Consider the following 17,979-nt stretch of genomic DNA (forward strand, 5'->3'; position numbering starts at 1 on the left):
GGTAGCGCGAGGTTTATTCATTATAGGTGGCATAAGTTCAGCGCCGATTGTGCATCTGAGAAGCGAGGGTCGCTGTCATGAAATGGTCGTCAAGTCGGTACCTATGTTCCAGCGCCTGCTGGACCTCGAGCGCCGACGATCCCGAGACGATTGATACTATGCGGCATGCGAGGGTATTCGTGGCCACAATGGAGGAATGCATTGCGATGCAGCGAAGTTGCTCTCTCAGTCAGCTAGGATTTTCTGGGTTGTGTAGTTACCTCTTCATCTGTATTAGCAGTTTTTGTGAACTTCGCCAGGCCAGATCTGAGCCACTGCAGGCGTGGACGATGCCATCAGCCGTGTTCATCATGCCTGTCATGATCTTTGAGTAGGAGATGTTGGAGGGAAACGGGTCGACAAAAGAAACCAAGCCCATGATTGCAATTGATGATATACACACGAAGAGGTCTGCCTTTTCTTCACTGTTCAATCGCATTTCCCGCTCTGTCATATCCTTGCACGAGGTCTAGTCCGAACCGAAGGGGGTCTTGTGTCCAAAGACCATGCGGATCATCATGTACTGAGTGGCTGCAGTGATTGTCAGTGTCTGAATGTCCACTCTTGAGACCGCATATACGCACCAGCGGTAGTCGCAATCAAAACGCCGTAGTACGGGTAGAGCATGTACTTGGCGTTCGGGCCCTGGAAAGTAGACATCAGCGTCTGCAGAGGTGTGTGTGCCCTTCCCAGCTTCACGCCCGTCTGGGATCCAATTCCTCCCTCGACTCTCCCACGAACACGTCTCTTTTGCGTACCTTGTTCCATTGCCTTACGCCATCGTGGGCCTGGTGAATCTCCTGCCACTTGGGCACGTTGTTGCGGCGATTGAGACCGGGGAACTTGGGGAATCTGGAGCGCAGCATTGTCAGCCATTGCAGACACGGAGATGGTCACGGACCGAGTGATGTGACGGGGGACTACTCACGCCTGTCTGATGAGTGTTGGACGCATGATGGCTGTGTTGTGGGATGGTTACAGTGCGATCGCAGAGGACGGTGGTGGTGCAGTTGCAGGTGAGTGAAGTGAACGGAAGTTGCCGTCCACCGAGCGCATCGGAGCTAAGGTACCTTAGTTTTTGAAGAGCTTCCCATCCATCCATTGATACTTCAACATCTCAGCCATTCCGACAAGACCGCCTTAACGGATGCAGATGCAATRGCGCCAGATCGAGGCCGACATTTGACGCGCTTCGAGAAATGGCCGTGGCCTGTGAGCGATGGCTAGCGAGACGCCAGACGCTCTGCTTCTTGCGCAGACTTGTTGCTGCCACGGATGATTATGCTCCTACGAGACGCATCCCGAATCGACGGAAACACTCGTTGAGAACCAGTGGAATCGATTTCCGCAGTCGCCACACCGCCGATGCGAGCAAAGAGGACCGCCAATGGACGATGGGAAAGACGGACAAGGCAACTCGGGACGAATCCAACGAAACTGCCTTGCGAATCTCTCTCAATTCGGGAGCACAGCTTTTCGAACCATCCACACCACCAGGAGAGGCGATTCGAGCCCTGMGCCGTCAAGCCGATGTAGCCGCCGGGCATGCAGTGGGCGAGCTTGCTGTCGATCGACCCGAGAACCAAGGAAACCTCAAACTATGGGCGGAGCTGCTGCAATRCCGACAGCGTGTGGATGGTTTTGGGGGTGTGCTGGATGTGTGGAGAGGGATGAGGAGGCGGGACATCGACCTTCCCATCAAAGGCAACGAAGCAGACGTTTTGTGGACCACTTTCATTCACGCGGGCATACGTTGGCCGCTGGATGACCGTCACGACCGCCTTTTACGCAATGTTATGGATCATGCCCGGGACCTCTACGCCCAGTCAGGTCTATACAATGGCTTGCACAGGTGTGTTGTCGGTCGCTGGATACGAGTCAATCCGCCCTCCGCACGGCACTGGCATGAGAGACTCTGCAAAGATTTTGACAACATCCCTATCCAATGGAATGCTTTGGTGCCAGACTTCGTCCACACGGCATCCTACTATGAAGCGCGGATCGCTTTCAAATTCATGTACGTCCGCAGTCAGCAGCGAGGGCTGTATGGCTTTTATGTGCCTGCATTGTTGAAGTACAAAGGCGACAAGGAGGCGTTGCGTTGGCATCGACTTTTCTTGAAACATGGCGACGGCCCTGACCGAGAGACTTATGCCGATCCTGCTGTACAGCGCTTGTTTGAATTGGATGGCGACGCATCGCTTCCTATGGTCCACAACCAGCGTGACCGGCCCGCCGTGGTGTCCACGGGGCCATCTCCTGATCAGGCAGGATTCCCACCTTTGACTCGTGCTACCATGTCTACATTGGTCGGCGACGTTCACGGCATTAAGCCGAAGGAAGTCAGCGATAGCTTTGTCGCGAAGATGTTTGCTACGCATGCCTTTTCCCTCGATCTGGTCATCACAGGCCTTGGGTTCTTTGGCGTTGACAACCTTGGTGCGCTCGCGGTTCGTGAAATGGCGCTGAAGGCTGGCAATAGTGTAGTTCTCAGCAACAAGCTCAGCGATCTCAAAGCTTGTGGCATCGGAATTGACCAGTCGATATATGGACGTCTGATGCAGAAAATCACTTTGGAAGGATCTGCTCAGCTTTATGACGCCCTCCTCGCCAGCGATCAACATCCAGAGTCTTACGAGGACGCCACCACGCAGGAGCTGTTACTGGACACCTTCCTACAGAATGATGATTGGACCAACGCGCATCTCACTCTGATGGCCTTGTCGCTAACAGGCCATGTAGCCCACTCAAGGGCCTGGAATAGATTGCTACAGCAGTACATATTGAAGCGCGACTATAGATCTGTTGCTYGCACCGCGGAACAGATGCAGGCTTCTGCAATGGTCTTCAGCAAGAGAACACTTACGTTCCTTCAACGTTACATACTTCCTGCGAGGCGTCGCGGCCTGGGCCCTTCACAACCTCGATTCGAAGCACGCATCCTCAACCCGTTACAATTCACAACCAATGCATACATTTTCACCGCCACCAATGGAGGATATGTTAAGGCCGTCCTTTGGAAAGAGGTTCTGAAGCGATACGGCATGATGCACAAGTGGAACGAGCTAGAACGCCTGGTCCTATGGCTGGCTCACTGGTACTCTTCTCGCGCTTCTGCGTACTACGACACAAGGGAAAGGCGGTGGCGAGAACCTGCGGAAGACCTACAATTCTTTTTCAACCGGCAAATGCGCGAAGCCATAGTCACATGGGGCTTTAGGCACGCGAGCCAGGATAGGCTGCTACGCCCTACGCCGGAAGGCGAGGTCACCCCGCCATGCGAACCGTGGGCGAAAGGGCTGGCGCTTCTCCGCAAGCTTCGCGACTACGGCATTTACACGAGACCGGAGACCGCCAAAAGGGCGTTTCTATTGCGAATGTGGATCTTGTTTGGACCAGCATACTCGACCAAAGCAGTGAACGTAGAGACAAAACGCCACAACCGTTTAACCCTGGCACACTACGTTCGACATGCCAATCACGTTTGGGAAGGAGAGCTGTTTCCTGAGCTGTCACAGACCCTCACGGACGATGACCCATCGAACCACCCGAAACTCGTCGTGGCTCTATTCGGTCAACAACGTCAAGCCAGCCAGCAGCGTATGGAGTACGCAGATGTCCTTGCTTACGCTCGACTTCTCGCCAATCGCCGCGTTCCTTACTTGCCATCACGCCCCAATGGGCTTGCGAGACGCAAGATCTGGCATTTCAGCCCCTTCCGACTCCCTTCGCAACGTACTCGCAGCCCACGGGTCTTGAGGAATAGAACACCACCACCATACCGCCGCACAACCGCTAGTCTTCAACAGCATCAATCGCCTTCTGCTCCGCCATCGAGTTCGCATCTGCCACCCAGTCTGCGATATACTCCGGCACCTGCTTGACCTTGTTATACTCGCCAGCGATGGGCTCGCCGAGAGTTAGATACGTCGGCACCACGCCTATCCAAGTCTTGTCTATGACCTCTGCATTCTGCAAGTCGGCCTTCTCGTCACTCGGGCCACCCATTCGTACCTTGGCAGAGGCAGTCTCAATGCGGACCTTCAAGACTCCCGTTGCCGTGATCTCCGGCTTTGTCGGCGGAGCCCGAGAATTCTCCCACCTGTCAGGAACGGACTTGTTGGTGATGGATCGTAAAGCGAATTGAACTTCTTCGGGGTCGCTGACTATGCATCCATAGCCGAACACAACAGCCGACCGATAATTGCAGCTGTTGTGAAAAGGTGCCAAAGCAAGGACGTAGCCGTCCAGAATTGTAGCCGCAACACAAAGGGGGATCTCCTTCCCTTCTGTCAGGCGGAACAAGCGAGCCACGGAAGAACCATGGAGGTAGAGATGAGCTTCCGAGTCGGAAGAGAATGTGTCAATGGAACCTAGCATGGGGAGTATGGTTGGGAATTGAGGGCCATCTTTTGGTGGGGCGTTGAATGAGACGTGCAGGATCGGGGTTTGGTTGACGATTCCATGGATGAGTTCTTGGTCGTAGGTTGCTGGGATTGTGTCAGAGTTTGATGTATTGCATGCATTATTACAAGATGACGATGGATGTTTCGTTCACTGACTCCTCTTTGGTAGACGAACGCCTTTGCTCCTTGCGTCCGGTGTGTAAGATGCCATTGTGTGGGTGCTGATGGGGAGAGTGAAGTGGAATGTCGGGTGTCTTATACGATGTCAAAGATGCTTTGTGTACGCCCTTTGAGTCACTTTGTCTGCAGTACAGAAAGGGCGTGCGTATGTGTTGTTTTGCTTCAAGATAGCTGTCTATAGCTGCATCGGCAGCACCTTCCTCGAATGGATGTTKCTTAGACAGCCCCACAGCTCTGTCACGTCCAATTGGAAGCGAGGTGTTTACAGCCGTTGCTATTTACTCCTTGACCACTGCGTGGGAGATCGAGTCATGACGTGCAGAGTCATGTTCAAACATCACCCCAAGTGAATAAAGAACCCACATCCTTAGAGATCAAGACGCAGCTAGTTCAAAAGGCTTCAACTCCTCCTGCGTCCACTCCCACAGCTTCTCAGCCAACCCATCATCACCAGCCCGACGAAGTAACCACGCTTTCCTCCCAACAGGTTCATAATACCTACCACTTTCAACTTGCATAATTCCTCCACCCAAAGGCGCAGTCGCCGCCCACTGCTGATTATACGCACACTGATCAGGAGGAACAGCCATCCAAAACGTCGTAGCTTTGACAAAAATCCTCTCCGCCCAGCTAAGCGATTCAATCAATCCCGTATACGCGATCCCAGGATGTATAGCGACAGAAGTTATCTCCGGGTGATGTTTCGCAAAAGCTCTCGCATATAGCAGATTTGCGAGTTTTGACTGACTGTATCGAATCCAATTTCCTGAAGTAGGGGACATGTCTGCTTGTATGGTTTGGAGTGTGTCGAATTGAATTCCTCCAAGGGGATGGATCATGTAGACGATGGAACTGTCCCAGACTATTCGAACGTCTCCGTGGATTCTGGCTGTGGTTTGCATTAGGGGGGTTAGAAGTTTCACCAAGAGTGCGTGTCCCAAAAAGTTTGTGCAGAATTGGATCTCGTAGCCATCTTCTGTGAGGGCTTGGGGAAGAGCCATGACTCCAGCGTTGGCTATGAGGATGTCGATGCGGGTGACTTTTGAGACGATCTGGCGGGCCGCGGTTTGGATTGAAGACAGGGAGGCGAGATCGCATTTTATGAATGTTACTGGGACTGAGGGGTGTTCGGAAGATGATTCTGAGATGACTGCTTCTGCTGAAGGTTGTGATCTCCCGGTAAAGATGATGTGGGCGGGTTGGTGGGCTGCGAATGATAGAACTGTTGCTCGACCGATTCCTGCGGTTCCTCCAGTTATGATGAGGACTTTTCCTTTCAAGTTCGGGATGTCTTTAGCTGGGTCGAATGTTGTAGTCGCCATGTTGGAATCTCATCCAGGGTGTGTCTTTCTCAGGACGCTCGACATGGGCTTGAATTGTCTTTTTCCTTCAGGGCGTGAAAGACTAACGGGGTTGGTTTTGCTACGGGATACGCCGCACACACTTGAGTTGCGAGAATCCATGGTGATGAGGTGCGTTTGTTCATTCGCCCCGGTAGCGTCCATGGGTGATGGAATGGATAAACAGCGGCAGACACCTTGGCTGGGAGGGATTCTCCTCATCCTCACGTCCTTGGCAGCCAATGTCACCTACCTCACCTCCTCTTCACACTCGGACAGAGGTGGTCCCGCACCCAGCAAGCGGGCTGAGGGGACAGGGAGGTCTCCATCCAATCTGCGCACTCCATTCTGTCGACAATTAACGTGGTCTGGTTGGGACTTCCCGCTCTCCCGGATACAGGACGGGGGCTGTAGATGGGGGGAAATGGCCGCCGAACGCAAACTCCAAGGATCATGGCTGGGTACAGCAGGCATTATTATTCGCCATTGACAAGGGAGCAGCCCTGCAATTGAAGTACAACACACTGATCCAGGTCTTGCAACAACAGTGCAAGTGCAAGGCCATGCTGGCCGACTTGGATGGACCTTCAGCGGTCGGGCCCGACAGCACTGCACAACTACCGAACTCACAAGGGTGCTGCAGCTTCCGATGCGACGAACGATAGCTCGAAGATAGCCGTGATTGTTCATCGCGACATTCCGGGTTCTCGTCATCAATCCCATCTGAAGTGGTGTGTGTGTGGCGGCGACATTGAATGCGAGTTTTCGGTAGGTCGTCGTCATTCTTGGCAGGCGAACAGGTTTCCCAGCGCATCTCGCGTCTAGGATTCAACGCCGCCGTGACCTCGCCTTGCAGCAGCTTAGCCACACTGCTACGGCATTTAGGGCGGATCTCTGATGCGTGCTCACACATGATCGTCCTTCAAGACCCATTTAGGTCGGCATGTCTGGCCTGGAGCGATGGCGATAGGCGGTGGCGTCAACGGAACCATTCAACTAGTCTGGCCATGTTCTTGTTTCTGCACAACTCCCACGTTGTGATCTGGACGGTGGGATCTCATCGTGTATGAGGTCATCTGTAAAGACGATGCCCTTGTGTGTATAAGAGGTGCTTTCATGTGCCGCCCATTCTACTATTCATTAAAAATCTAGCATTCTCATTCCACCTCTCATAACATCCCCCAAACCAACCCCAAACCAACCAAACCACCCCCTTACAAACGAACAAAATGGAGGCCGCTTCATCAGCAATCAACAAGCTTCTGTCCAATGCAGGTTCGAAGAAAGCAAGGACGGRCGAAGTCGACCAGAAAGTCGCTCCGGCCGTCGCTCCAGCCGATCAGGCAGACGTTGACGAAGCTACTGTAGGCCTGAAGGACACCACTGTTGAGCAGGAGGTAGCCCCCGCGGTCCAGCACGAGCACGTCAAGAAGCTACATGAGACCCAGGAGCAGACCGTGGTCGACCGTGAAGTCCACCAGGACCACTACCACACCACCGTCCAGCCCCTGCAAGATCAGGAGATTGAGGCCACCAAGCATGACCAGGTCACTGCGGACACGATTGAGCGTGAGGTCAACAACGACACCGAGGCAGAGAAGATCAGAGCCAAGGCGGAGGCAGACCGAAGAGCGTTTGAGAACACCACCGATGAGGAGATTCAGGAGAAGACTGTCACCGACGAGACCAAGGTTGGCGAGCATGTGCACCRCCACGTCCACGAGGTCATCCAGCCCGTGATTGAAAAGGGTTCGTTTTAGCTCCTCGCTTCGAGCTCGTGTGCTTGAGTGCATCTACTGATTTTCATTACAGAGGTCATCAAGCCTTCCGTCACCCACAAGGTCATCCCCGTTCACGAGGTCGTCCACGAAGCTTCCAAGTACGAGGGCGTCACGACAAGGGCTCCCATCAGCATCAGCGAATTCGCCCAGCCTCTGGACGGAAGCAGCAAAATCGAGCGCAAGCATGACGGTACCCCTGTCATCTCKGAGGAGACTGCTGTCGCGGCCGTCAAGGAGGATTAGATGTTGAAAACAACAGAATTGATGATCTTTAATCACACGAGGTTGAATGCCTCGCTTCGCTTAAGATTGTATAAATTTTATGTATGTACGATATGATGATGAAAATGATTACGAATTGGCTCGTAGAGAGTTTCTTCTGACATGTTCTTCTCTTTTCCACGGTAAAGGTCTATGAATGGTTATTCGTGATGTGCAGCATCAACGCGAGTGGCAGACGCCCGAACGATGTTCGGAAACTTGATAATGATGACGCCACTGCTGAAGATTGCACATACATGTAAGCTTCAGTTAGAGTAAACTCTTTGACGTCTCTATCTCCTCTACTGCCGGCCGTTCCAAATGAAACAAGACTGTTCATGTGGCAGAACAGCAGACGCCCGAAGGGTGTTGAAACATGACGAGAATCACTCATGATAGCCAAAGGCAGACCATGACTGTCCAGATGCCCCTATTCAAGCCCTCTTGCGAGATTGTGGCATTATCTCATTTAGTCTGCGATACGGCGTTGGCTGGTATGCTAGCTAGTGGATTTGTTTTCCTGGTACTACCACCACAAGCTCGAAGTTCCCTTCCACCAAATTAAACGGAATGAATTGGACAGGGCCATGAGCGGCGGGATGTCGCGCATGCGCTTTCAAAAGGGGTATGGGCCTTTTGGATTCATCGCAGCACGCACGACTGCCACGGAGAGACCTTTCGGTCGTCGTGATTTTCGTCCAGCCTCGGAAGTGGTAATGCAACCACAAGCTACGATCTTCAACTAGCGCCACTTTCAATTCCAGTATCGAGGACTAGGCACCGTCACCCTCAAGATCCCTCYGTCTTGATATCTTTGGGGGCACCCGAAAATCCATCAGGAACACCCCTAGCAGCTCGCCCCACCTTGCCGTAGCTTGGACCGACCCAGGCACCCAGGAAACCACTCCACAAACATCCACCGTCTAACAGCCTCCGCAACATCCTCCCAGTACTCAGATCAGCATAAGGTAGGCCTGTTTTGGGATCCCTGTACTTGGCCGGCCAGCTCGTAAGAGCACACCTCTCCTTTTCCGGAGCGGGAGGGAAAAAGAATGTCACCTCGCCAGTCTTTGAGCCCTGTTTCTTGCGTAGCTTATGCGATAGCAGGTACCGGTCTTGTTCGTGGGAGAGTGTGGGGTAACAGTCTGGAATCAAGACTGTGGCGAGAGGTGTGGGCTCTGTGGATGATGCACCATCTTTGGCGGCAGCTTTGGAGCGTCGACTGACCGTGGGCATGTTTTCCAAGGATTCGAATTGGTCCAAAATGATCAGGCTGCGCTGAGCTTGCTCGCGGAGAGGAGGTGGTGGAGGCGGTGGCGGTGCTTGCGGTTGAATTTGAAATTGCTGGTACGGACCGAGAGGGGCCTGGTGAGAGGGTGTCCAGCCGTGATACGTTGGTGGTTGATTTGGTGCCAGGGGTAATGTTTGAACAGATTGAGTAGGCTGAAAGTCCTGCGGAGGAATCGGTGCGCTTTGTGGTTGTGAGACCAATGGCACTATGTTTAATGCGGGCGCACTCGGTATGTAGATCGGATTTGGCTGCGAAGTCGAACCTTGCTGGGATGCATAATCGTGGATACCTGCGAGCCATGGAGCTTGCGGTTGTGGGATAACCATGTCGGGCTGAGAAGTAGAGGCCGCCGCCGAAGCATCACCGTTCTGTTGATCGGGATCCTTTAAAGGAACAGCCTCTTCAGCTCCAGCGTTTCCCTCTGCCTTTTCATCTTCCTCTGCGGCGTCCTCCATTTCCACGTCCACATCCACCACCTTCGGCTCCGGCATTCGCTTCACTTTGATGTCATCACCCTCCCACAGCACACTCCCACTCCAGTGTCGGATAACAGGCCCCTCGATCACCTTTCTCCGCTTCGCAGCCGCCATCTCCTCCCTGACTCGCTGCTTCTCGGCCTCTTCCCGTTCCCATCTGCCAAAGTCACGCATCGTCTCTTTCTCGATTCGTGCCGCCTTAAGCATGCGTTCCTCCTGTGTCAGTTCCTTCATCTGACGCTCCTTCTGGCGCTCCTGATGTACTTTCATGATCTTCTTCTGGTTCTCCGAGCGCTTCGTTGAAGCCTTCAGATTCTCATGTACATGCTCGCGGTTGGCCACGGCAGAGGCTCGCGTTGACTGGCGTGAGGGCTGATCGGCTGCAGTTGGAAGCCAGTTGGACCGCTCGCTCTTCTTCTTGGGCTTCGGCGCCGACTCCACATCATCGGCCAAGCGGACTTTCTTCTTCGCTGGCAGCCGCATCCGCACCTCATCGAACTTGCGTTTCTTCTTGGCAGCTGCACGCTCTGCTCGCTGCAGCTCCTTTTCGCCATCGAGATCCTCCTTCTCGCCCTCCTTGGCGGGGCCCGCATCGTCGTCGTCGCTCGACTCTTCCATGGCGGCATCATCATCTTCCTTGTCAGATCCTTCGTATTCCCCTTCATCGTCTTCCTCGTCGGCTATGAGTTCGCGCTGCAGTTCCTCATCGTCCAGGTTCTGCCGCAGCGTCGCGTACAAGTTGCCCGCCGTTGCACGCTTTCTACGCGTCGCGACCAGCCCGTTGGCCGCAACATCCTCGTCATTATCGTCTGAGGCGGGCGCTGGCGATGAAGAGCGATCCTCTGCATCGTCGGCCATGATGCGATTGCATGGAGCGATGTTCCAAGTCGCGATTGACGTTGACGGACAGAGGAGGTAGGTTGCCCTACCTTGCATTGTTTCACAGGGTGTTGGTTCGGAACGTGCGGACCGAACCCCGACCCATCGCAATTTGATCGCCGCCGGCATCGAGGTACCGTACTCCCTGCTTCCACATGCAGCATCGAACTGCACGACATCAGGTCCCGGATTTTCTGAGTGATAGCAAGCAATCGATCGTTGGGGTAGTCCTTTCACAGCACTTTCACTGTAGTCGATCAACAAGCGGAATGTATATGTCGCTTAAGTTGTCAATGCATGATAACTGCGTTTGGAGAGGAAATGTGACTGACTGACAAGTGAGGGTCACTCAGAGCATACATTTGATCGTACCCAGAGCATACATTTGATCGTACGGAAAACCTCCTAAATCCAGTGAACAACGAGAGGCAGTAGAAAGGGTGGAGAAATAAATCATTGGCATCTCGAAGAGAGAATACGAGCAATGAAAGATTCCTCAGAAGACGGCAAAGCGAAATGAGGCGGCAGTAGTGATAACACATCCATGTGTACAAGAGTTACATACAAGTCATAAGTACAAAAGCATTTCCCTCGACTCCAATAATCAAACAATATCAATTCCATCCAACACCTTCACTTCGCGTGCACTTTTCCCTCATCACCACCAAGACCCGTAAACACCAACCAAGACTGAGATTCGTAAGTGATTCTCAAATCTATGGCTTGTAAGAGCAGGTCTGGTAGACGAGGTCGTCAAGTGCGACAAGGTCGGCAACAGCCAAGAGACCAGAGCTGGAGAAGGTGACCTGCTCCAGGTTGGTGAAAGCCGCAGAGAGAGTTGCCTGCATCATGTTGTTGCCGCCGAATGCCAAGATGTTGGGGGTGAACTTGAAGCTCTGGGTAGCGACCTGCTGGCCGTCACGGAACCCGTCGACGTTGATGGTGCATGGGAGAGCGACGCTGGCAACGGTGGTGGAAGCAGCAGCAACACAACCGAAGTAGAAGCTCTGGAAGTTGAAGAAGTTGGAGCCCACGGGGAACAGCATTGGCTTGCCCTGCAACAGCAGTGTGGTTGGGCCAAAAGTAACGACCTGTTCGCCAGAGTGTGCCTTCAGGCCCAAAAGAGGGGCATTGCCAAGAACGCCAGCGTCGAGGGCGGAGTAGTCGAGACCCTCGTACAAAGCAAGCTGCGTGGTGTTGATGAGTCCGAGAGGGATGTCATCGAACTGTGGCGTATGTTAGTTGCCGAGCAGGAGGAAATGAGGATGATCAGGGTCTTACGTTTGCAGTGCGAGCAGCGCCGCAAGAGGCGGTAGGGGTGCTAGTTGCGGTAGCAGTGCTTGTCACCGTGATGGTGGTAGGGTTACCATTGCCGGTGGTTGGGCAGGTGGTAGCGGAGGCCGACTTGGTGATGGTCTTGGTCTGGCAGCTGGTTGGGCAGGTTGTTGGCTTGGTCATCGACATCATGGTGGAAGAAGTGTTCTTCGACATGGATGCCGACGAAGTCATCTTCGACATGGATGACGAAGATGTCATGGTGTTCTTCGACATAGATGACGAAGACATGGTCTTCATGACAATGGACGACGACTTGGAGGCCGTGCTCATGGTGGGGGAGGCCGTGCCCATGGTGGGGGATGCCGAAGATTCAGAAGTCGTGCTCATAGATTGGGATTGACCGGGAGCGCCATAAGCTGGGGCTCCATAGGCTGGGGCACCATATCCCGGAGCGCCGAGCGCAACAGTCGCAAGGCCAGTAACGGCGACGAAGATGGAAGAGAGCATTTTGATTGGCTGGATGATGGGAAATGTAAAGAATGAAGAAGTGATGACTGAAGAGTCTGTAAAGAGTGTGGTAAAGTGGGTGAGACTGTAAAGAGTGTGGGTTGTTGATGTCGAAAGAATGTTGTGTGGGATTTCTTCGACATTAAGTAGCAGGATGATGGAGGCCTGGACCATTTCGCTTGAGTATGGAGAGGAGATTTTTGACGCCTTCGAAACCTTGCCCTGGATGATCATGAAGTTCGCAGATCATAGCTTAACTTTTTGCTATCGAAATGCTATTAACGCCCGTAAGCTCCGCTGGCGTACTGATCGACTCAATGGCTGGTTTAGTGTGGCTCACGCGAAATCCGGGGCATGGCATTGAGATTTGACCCAACGGTGTTTCGAACAGCGCTGCAGACAGACGTTGATATTCTAGAAGGTGCTGACATCATTTTAACGCTCCATTGTGCCCCATATCAATACTCCAAGGCTCGTTTGTTTCTTGGTCGAGCAGACGGCGGACTCTTCAAGCGGTGGCAGATTTAGCCTTTTTGTCAATGCAGTTTGCCAAGGGGTAAGCAGTAAATTCAGGAGAGACAGCATGCGGTGGCACTCTGCGTCTACCCTTTTGGGGATCTTCCTGTGTCTATCCTTTAGGGTAGTCGATTATGAAACCTTTCGACTGAGGCATAAAGCAGGGGCCAGGGCCATGTGCATCATTAGGGGACCAAAAATGCGGCTTGGTGGTGATGGACACGGCCATGCGCATCATAAAGGGACCAAATGTGCAGCTCCGTAGTGATGGACACAGTCTGACTGCCTCGGAAGCAAGCGTTCCAGGCGCTAAACCAAAGCCCATACCACTTCCCGACGTAAATTCGATATAAGCTTTGTAGAAACTACGTTTCAAGGGACCGGGATCAACACTGTTTGCTAATGTGGGTGGCGAGGTGTTTCATACCTTGCGATACCGAGGCCAGCTTCAGCACGCTGAAGGGGCTGGAAGCACGAGCGTGAGGCCGCCACATACTRTATCCCGAGGTGGAGGAATCCACGAGTAATTGCAGCTGGTATTTGGGCGATTTGGGTGCTGTGGTAGAAGCGTGGCGTGCGAAGTGGCGCTTTTCATCTCTCAATCTGCCTTCCTCACGCCGAAAAAGTAATTCCCCCAATCTTCACTTCCATTCACCTCCTTCCAGCCAAAACCTGGTACGTAGACTACGCCCATCTGTTGCCACCCATTGCCACCAACCACTACGTCCAACTCACTTTGCGCCCTCGCCCAACTCCGCAGCTCACTAGGCTGAATGTACTGGCTCCATTCATGCGTGCCTCGTGGGACCATTCTCAGCACTTCTTCGGCCATGAACTTGGTCGTGAACCAACTTGTATTGGTCCTGGCAATAGTGGATCCTATAAGCCAACCACCTGGTTTGAGATGTTGGAGGATGGATGACAGAAACGGCGAGGGATTCTGAATGTGCTCAATCACTTCGAACAATGAGATCATGWCGTATCCTTCACCTGGTGACTTTGGGAGTGGAAGCTGCTCAATGGGAATATTTTTGTACTCTAGACGTCCGGGTTCGAGTAGCAGTGGATCAGTCCGCTGATGTCTCCTGGCAACCGCAATGACCTCTGGCGTCGGATCTATCGCCGTGACCGATGCCGTGTTTTGTAGTCTGGCAGCTGACTCTGCAAAAATCCCTCCACCGCAACCAATATCGAGAATCTTGAGCTTGTGCATAGGTGGGGATGGGTCGTTGGCAAGGCATTGTCGGATAAACTGGTGGCGGAACGGGTTCATCAGGTGGAGCAGACGACTGGAGCCGTGAGGGTCCCACCAGGACGAGGCCAACGTGTTGAAATGAGAGACCTCGGTGGCATTGACGGAGCTTGGCGCTGCGCTCGCGTTGGTATTGTACGTCGCATATCCGCGTTGGCTGCCGATCGAGGCGCTGAGAGGGAGAATGTGGGCAGCTGGCGTGTGGCTCAAATCTCTGAAAGCGAGACAGCGAATACTGCTCGGAAGAGCCATCAGGCGGGCGGTAATCATGGAGGGTGTTGGAGGAAGTGAGGTTCTTCCACGATTCACGAAAGTTGAAGTGAATGACAGCTGCACGCCTCACCTTGATTACGAGCTTTACGAACAACGGACTGAGCTCCGGATCAAGGGATCCCGGGGACCCACTGGAAACTTGAGCCAAAACGCGATGATGTATCATGACAACGAAGCAGCACACTCCGTCAATTATCATAAGAGGACATGTTATACAGATATTAGCTAGTGCCGCGTGGCAGGCAGCTCGACAGCATGGTGTCGCGAGCTTTTCCTTCCATTCCAACCATTGTGCCCCAATTCTACCGGCTTGACTTCCGAGCCCAGCTCATATGGTACCGTCTGAGATCCGGCCATCTCTTGCACAGTCCCATGCCTGATTGCAAAATACTGCGATTTATCAGAACAAACCCGGTCATCGTTGGAGCGACTCCCGAAATCAGCGGCAGCCAGATTGGTAGCGGATGTCCGCTTCGCTTTACGCTTTCTTATCATAAAGACGATGAGGATGACCAGGGCTATTACCACACAGCTACCGCCGACTGCTATCCCTGCTATTACACCATTCGATATTGTACCGGTTCTTGACTCCGCAGAATCGTCGGGTTGAGCGATGGTCGTAGAGTTCGTAGCATCATCGCAGCTCTCGCCTATGGTGGTGAGCTGGGTATCGGTCGTTGCCTTTACTGGCCAGATACTCCAAGTTTGGTTGTCAAGATTGACAGTCAGGTAGGCACCAGAAAAGAATTGTTTGCCAATGATGAGTTGATCGTCGATATTATTCCCATCGATAGGGCTAAAGAGCACGTCTGCAGCAGAGTCATTGTGCTGCACAACACCAGATTCGTCGATGTACTCGTTTGGAACCGCCAGCACGTCGTTGGGAATGTTGATGGCTGGGCCTCCTTGAATCTGTATCTCAAGATCTCCCGCGTATCTGGCAAAGTCAGTATCGAATTCCAGAGTTGACAGATACTTAACTCACACGTTCGAGGATGGGAAGACGGGCACAAACCAATTCGTGCCCAAAGACTTGTTCGAGAATTGTGTTCCGGTAACGTCCTGGAATCGCCACCAGTATGGTTCGGCCGGAACGGTCATGATAGATGGAAAGTCTGGTTGCAGACATGCCGTGAGAACCGCTGACGGATTCAGATCACTAGAGGTACCATTTGGGAAGTTAAGCAGTAGATTGCTGATTGGGAGTATCATCCCGGAACGACAAGCCAATGAAGCATTGCGCAGCGGCTGTGTGAAAGGTACACCAACTACCTTTGCGGCGTCGTACCCGCCAAGTATTAGATGACCATCCATAGCCGACCTGGACAGTGCATTTTCAACGCCCCACCAGTACGACCATGATCGCGAAGCGATACGACCGTCGTCTTTGAGACGTTGCAACAATGTAGAGTTCTGACCTAGACCAAAGTTTGCCTGGCTGTCAAAGTCTCCGCCGAAGTCCAGTCCTGGCATGCCGATGGGGAAAGTCGAGAGAGATGCGCTCCCCATAGTCAATGTATCCGTCGCCCAAGCATTGTACCGGATGTGAGGGACCGGCATTTGGGCCACGTCGCTAGGGTCGCCTCCTGCAGCATACACGTCTTCTTCGTGTGAGTAGCTTGTTGACTTCTCAGTGTCCAGGAGGCCACCTCTATAGGTGAGGCACTGATCTACTGTTTGGCTGTCGCAGAAGGAATCGGTAGCGTTGTATATCCAGGTGTCATTCAGATAGGTGTGTACCATGAAAGAGACATTCTGTGCAGGTGTTCCGACCGTTCCGAAGATGCCTCGTCGGGAGTTCCCATTCGAGAGTTGGACGCTGGTTATTGGGACAATGATTGGCGGAGAGGTGCAGAGACTGACGGAGTGGCCAACCAAGATGAGCCATGGCAAGAGAGTTCTGTACATTAGGGAGAGGTGTGGTGAAGAAGGTCCAAGGCGCGCAAGTACTGAAAGAAAGATTGAAGATGTGAAGAAGACAGCATGCMCAGTGCACCCCAAGCATCTTTACCAGCGATTTCGCGTTAGACTTGCCGTTTTATCCTACGCAAGGCGCTTCCTGACGGTTGGCGGCAGCAGGAGTGATAACTTCTGCAGTTGATGCAGGCCTGACGAACCAGAATTCGCGTCGAGTCGCTGCCGGGCTACACATCTTTTCCAACAAACGCTCATACCTAGATGCAGGCCATTTACGAAAAATACTCTCCACTGAGGTGGACAGCCATGTTGCAAAGAGTGTTTTATGGGCAATGACTACCCRGAGACACCTCAACGACCGTGCGATGATCGTACATCGAAGTTCTGTATTGTGCCAGGTGGTGAGGTTGTCGATACTTAAGCGCTGGCACGTAACGTCCGTGCGTTGCCAAGCGTGAGGAAGCGCGCATCGCCCCAATGGATTCACGTTTGCTCGCTGGGGCTTCGTTTCTCTCAATGTGTCTCTAAGTTACAGCATCTCTTTGCATCGGAGGTTGTTCAGACCTATAGAGTCCTCTCGAGAATCCTGGCAACAGCCGATGGATTCTCCCAGAACTGCATCGAAAGCAAATCTTTGGCTGTAAAGAATAACTTCCGATGCAAAGAGACGCTGTACTGCCGATCCTGAACATGACCCGGAATCTGTTCTGTACACGTCGGCTGTTATGCATGTAAAAGGTGATACTAAGGTAGCAGCGGGGAGCCTTTTGGCCTGTTGACTCACCGATGACAGTGTTCTCAGCAAAGTAGACGGCTTCTGTCCATCGTGTACAGCCTGCTTCCACCCTAGAGTCTCAAGCTCGATGATGAGAATTGTCCGTCCACGTGGTTAGACTCCAAACAAGCATCCGAAAGATTGCAGTACCTCCCGACACACAAAGTACGAGCAAAAGGCGATCAGTCCACAGAGGCTGATGCGCATGGCCCACTGTTACATGTGTCGTCGCAGAAGGCAACCATCTRTCGTCATTACGCAGGATAGAGGCCATGAGCATACGGCGTCTCGGACCTGTGCCAACCATCCTCAGCCGCAGTAATGTTGCCATATTCCCTACCGTACACGAATGTCAGCAGTGTGCTTTTTGATTAAGCCGTGCAACAAGCAGACTGCGCTGTTGAGCCGAAGCTGCATGTGCAAAGGCAAACTGAGTGCGCATTGTACTGTTAGCTCTGCTATCTCGCTCTCCCGATATTCGCTTGGGACCCGGGCGCTGTTGAACGACTCTGCCACAGCCACAATGGCTGCCTCGTCTCCTGTGACCTCGACCAGATGCCGTCGGTGACATGGAATGAGAGGAGAATGTGAGTGGGCAAGTATGTAAAGGGTCTCGACTGAGCTTCACATTTGCTTCAGGTATAGAATGCCAATGACACACACGGTGTTCCCGCGGCGACGCATCGGAGACCACACTCGACAGGAGATGCAGTACTTGGGTACAGGACTTCTCGCGGACTCGGCTCTCCGCTCGGCTCTAGATCCGAGCACGGGTGCTGTGTTATCTAGCTGCAAGATGCCGAGATAT

At 53.0% G+C, this 17,979-nt stretch overlaps 9 protein-coding genes; 2 read left to right on the forward strand and 7 right to left on the reverse strand.

The window, feature by feature from the left end:
• Positions 1–508: 508 nt before the first annotated feature.
• RCC_10882 (uncharacterized protein) lies at positions 509–993 on the reverse strand (the record flags this gene model as incomplete). XM_023776108.1 has 4 exons in its annotated part: positions 509–570; positions 624–684; positions 798–891; positions 968–993. The coding sequence occupies 4 exons, from the start codon at positions 991–993 to the stop codon at positions 509–511; spliced, it is 243 nt and encodes an 80-aa protein (XP_023631876.1).
• Positions 994–1,238: 245 nt separating this feature from the next.
• On the forward strand, positions 1,239–3,923 carry RCC_10883 (uncharacterized protein; the record flags this gene model as incomplete). Its single annotated transcript, XM_023776109.1, has 1 exon — positions 1,239–3,923. One exon carries the CDS (start codon positions 1,239–1,241, stop codon positions 3,921–3,923), a length of 2,685 nt encoding a protein of 894 aa, XP_023631877.1.
• Positions 3,835–4,656, reverse strand: RCC_10884 (related to flavin-nucleotide-binding protein; the record flags this gene model as incomplete). XM_023776110.1 has 2 exons in its annotated part: positions 3,835–4,529; positions 4,602–4,656. 2 exons carry the CDS (start codon positions 4,654–4,656, stop codon positions 3,835–3,837), a joined length of 750 nt encoding a protein of 249 aa, XP_023631878.1.
• A 343-nt stretch (positions 4,657–4,999) lies between these two features.
• Positions 5,000–5,947, reverse strand: RCC_10885 (related to oxidoreductase, short-chain dehydrogenase/reductase family; the record flags this gene model as incomplete). Its single annotated transcript, XM_023776111.1, has 1 exon — positions 5,000–5,947. The coding sequence occupies one exon, from the start codon at positions 5,945–5,947 to the stop codon at positions 5,000–5,002; it is 948 nt and encodes a 315-aa protein (XP_023631879.1).
• A 1,247-nt stretch (positions 5,948–7,194) lies between these two features.
• Positions 7,195–7,989, forward strand: RCC_10886 (uncharacterized protein; the record flags this gene model as incomplete). XM_023776112.1 has 3 exons in its annotated part: positions 7,195–7,240; positions 7,334–7,714; positions 7,778–7,989. The coding sequence occupies 3 exons, from the start codon at positions 7,195–7,197 to the stop codon at positions 7,987–7,989; spliced, it is 639 nt and encodes a 212-aa protein (XP_023631880.1).
• An 807-nt stretch (positions 7,990–8,796) lies between these two features.
• RCC_10887 (uncharacterized protein) lies at positions 8,797–10,632 on the reverse strand (the record flags this gene model as incomplete). Its single annotated transcript, XM_023776113.1, has 1 exon — positions 8,797–10,632. One exon carries the CDS (start codon positions 10,630–10,632, stop codon positions 8,797–8,799), a length of 1,836 nt encoding a protein of 611 aa, XP_023631881.1.
• A 737-nt stretch (positions 10,633–11,369) lies between these two features.
• Positions 11,370–12,438, reverse strand: RCC_10888 (uncharacterized protein; the record flags this gene model as incomplete). XM_023776114.1 has 2 exons in its annotated part: positions 11,370–11,879; positions 11,935–12,438. The coding sequence occupies 2 exons, from the start codon at positions 12,436–12,438 to the stop codon at positions 11,370–11,372; spliced, it is 1,014 nt and encodes a 337-aa protein (XP_023631882.1).
• Positions 12,439–13,552: 1,114 nt separating this feature from the next.
• Positions 13,553–14,476, reverse strand: RCC_10889 (related to COQ3-enzyme of ubiquinone (coenzyme Q) biosynthesis; the record flags this gene model as incomplete). The annotated part of the gene is made up of 1 exon (XM_023776115.1): positions 13,553–14,476. One exon carries the CDS (start codon positions 14,474–14,476, stop codon positions 13,553–13,555), a length of 924 nt encoding a protein of 307 aa, XP_023631883.1.
• A 228-nt stretch (positions 14,477–14,704) lies between these two features.
• Positions 14,705–16,387, reverse strand: RCC_10890 (uncharacterized protein; the record flags this gene model as incomplete). XM_023776116.1 has 2 exons in its annotated part: positions 14,705–15,416; positions 15,465–16,387. The coding sequence occupies 2 exons, from the start codon at positions 16,385–16,387 to the stop codon at positions 14,705–14,707; spliced, it is 1,635 nt and encodes a 544-aa protein (XP_023631884.1).
• Positions 16,388–17,979: the final 1,592 nt, after the last annotated feature.

The sequence above is a fragment of the Ramularia collo-cygni genome (genome assembly GCF_900074925.1).
Source record: "Ramularia collo-cygni strain URUG2 genome assembly, contig: RCC_scaffold25, whole genome shotgun sequence".
In the NCBI taxonomy this organism is placed as follows: domain Eukaryota; kingdom Fungi; phylum Ascomycota; class Dothideomycetes; order Mycosphaerellales; family Mycosphaerellaceae; genus Ramularia; species Ramularia collo-cygni.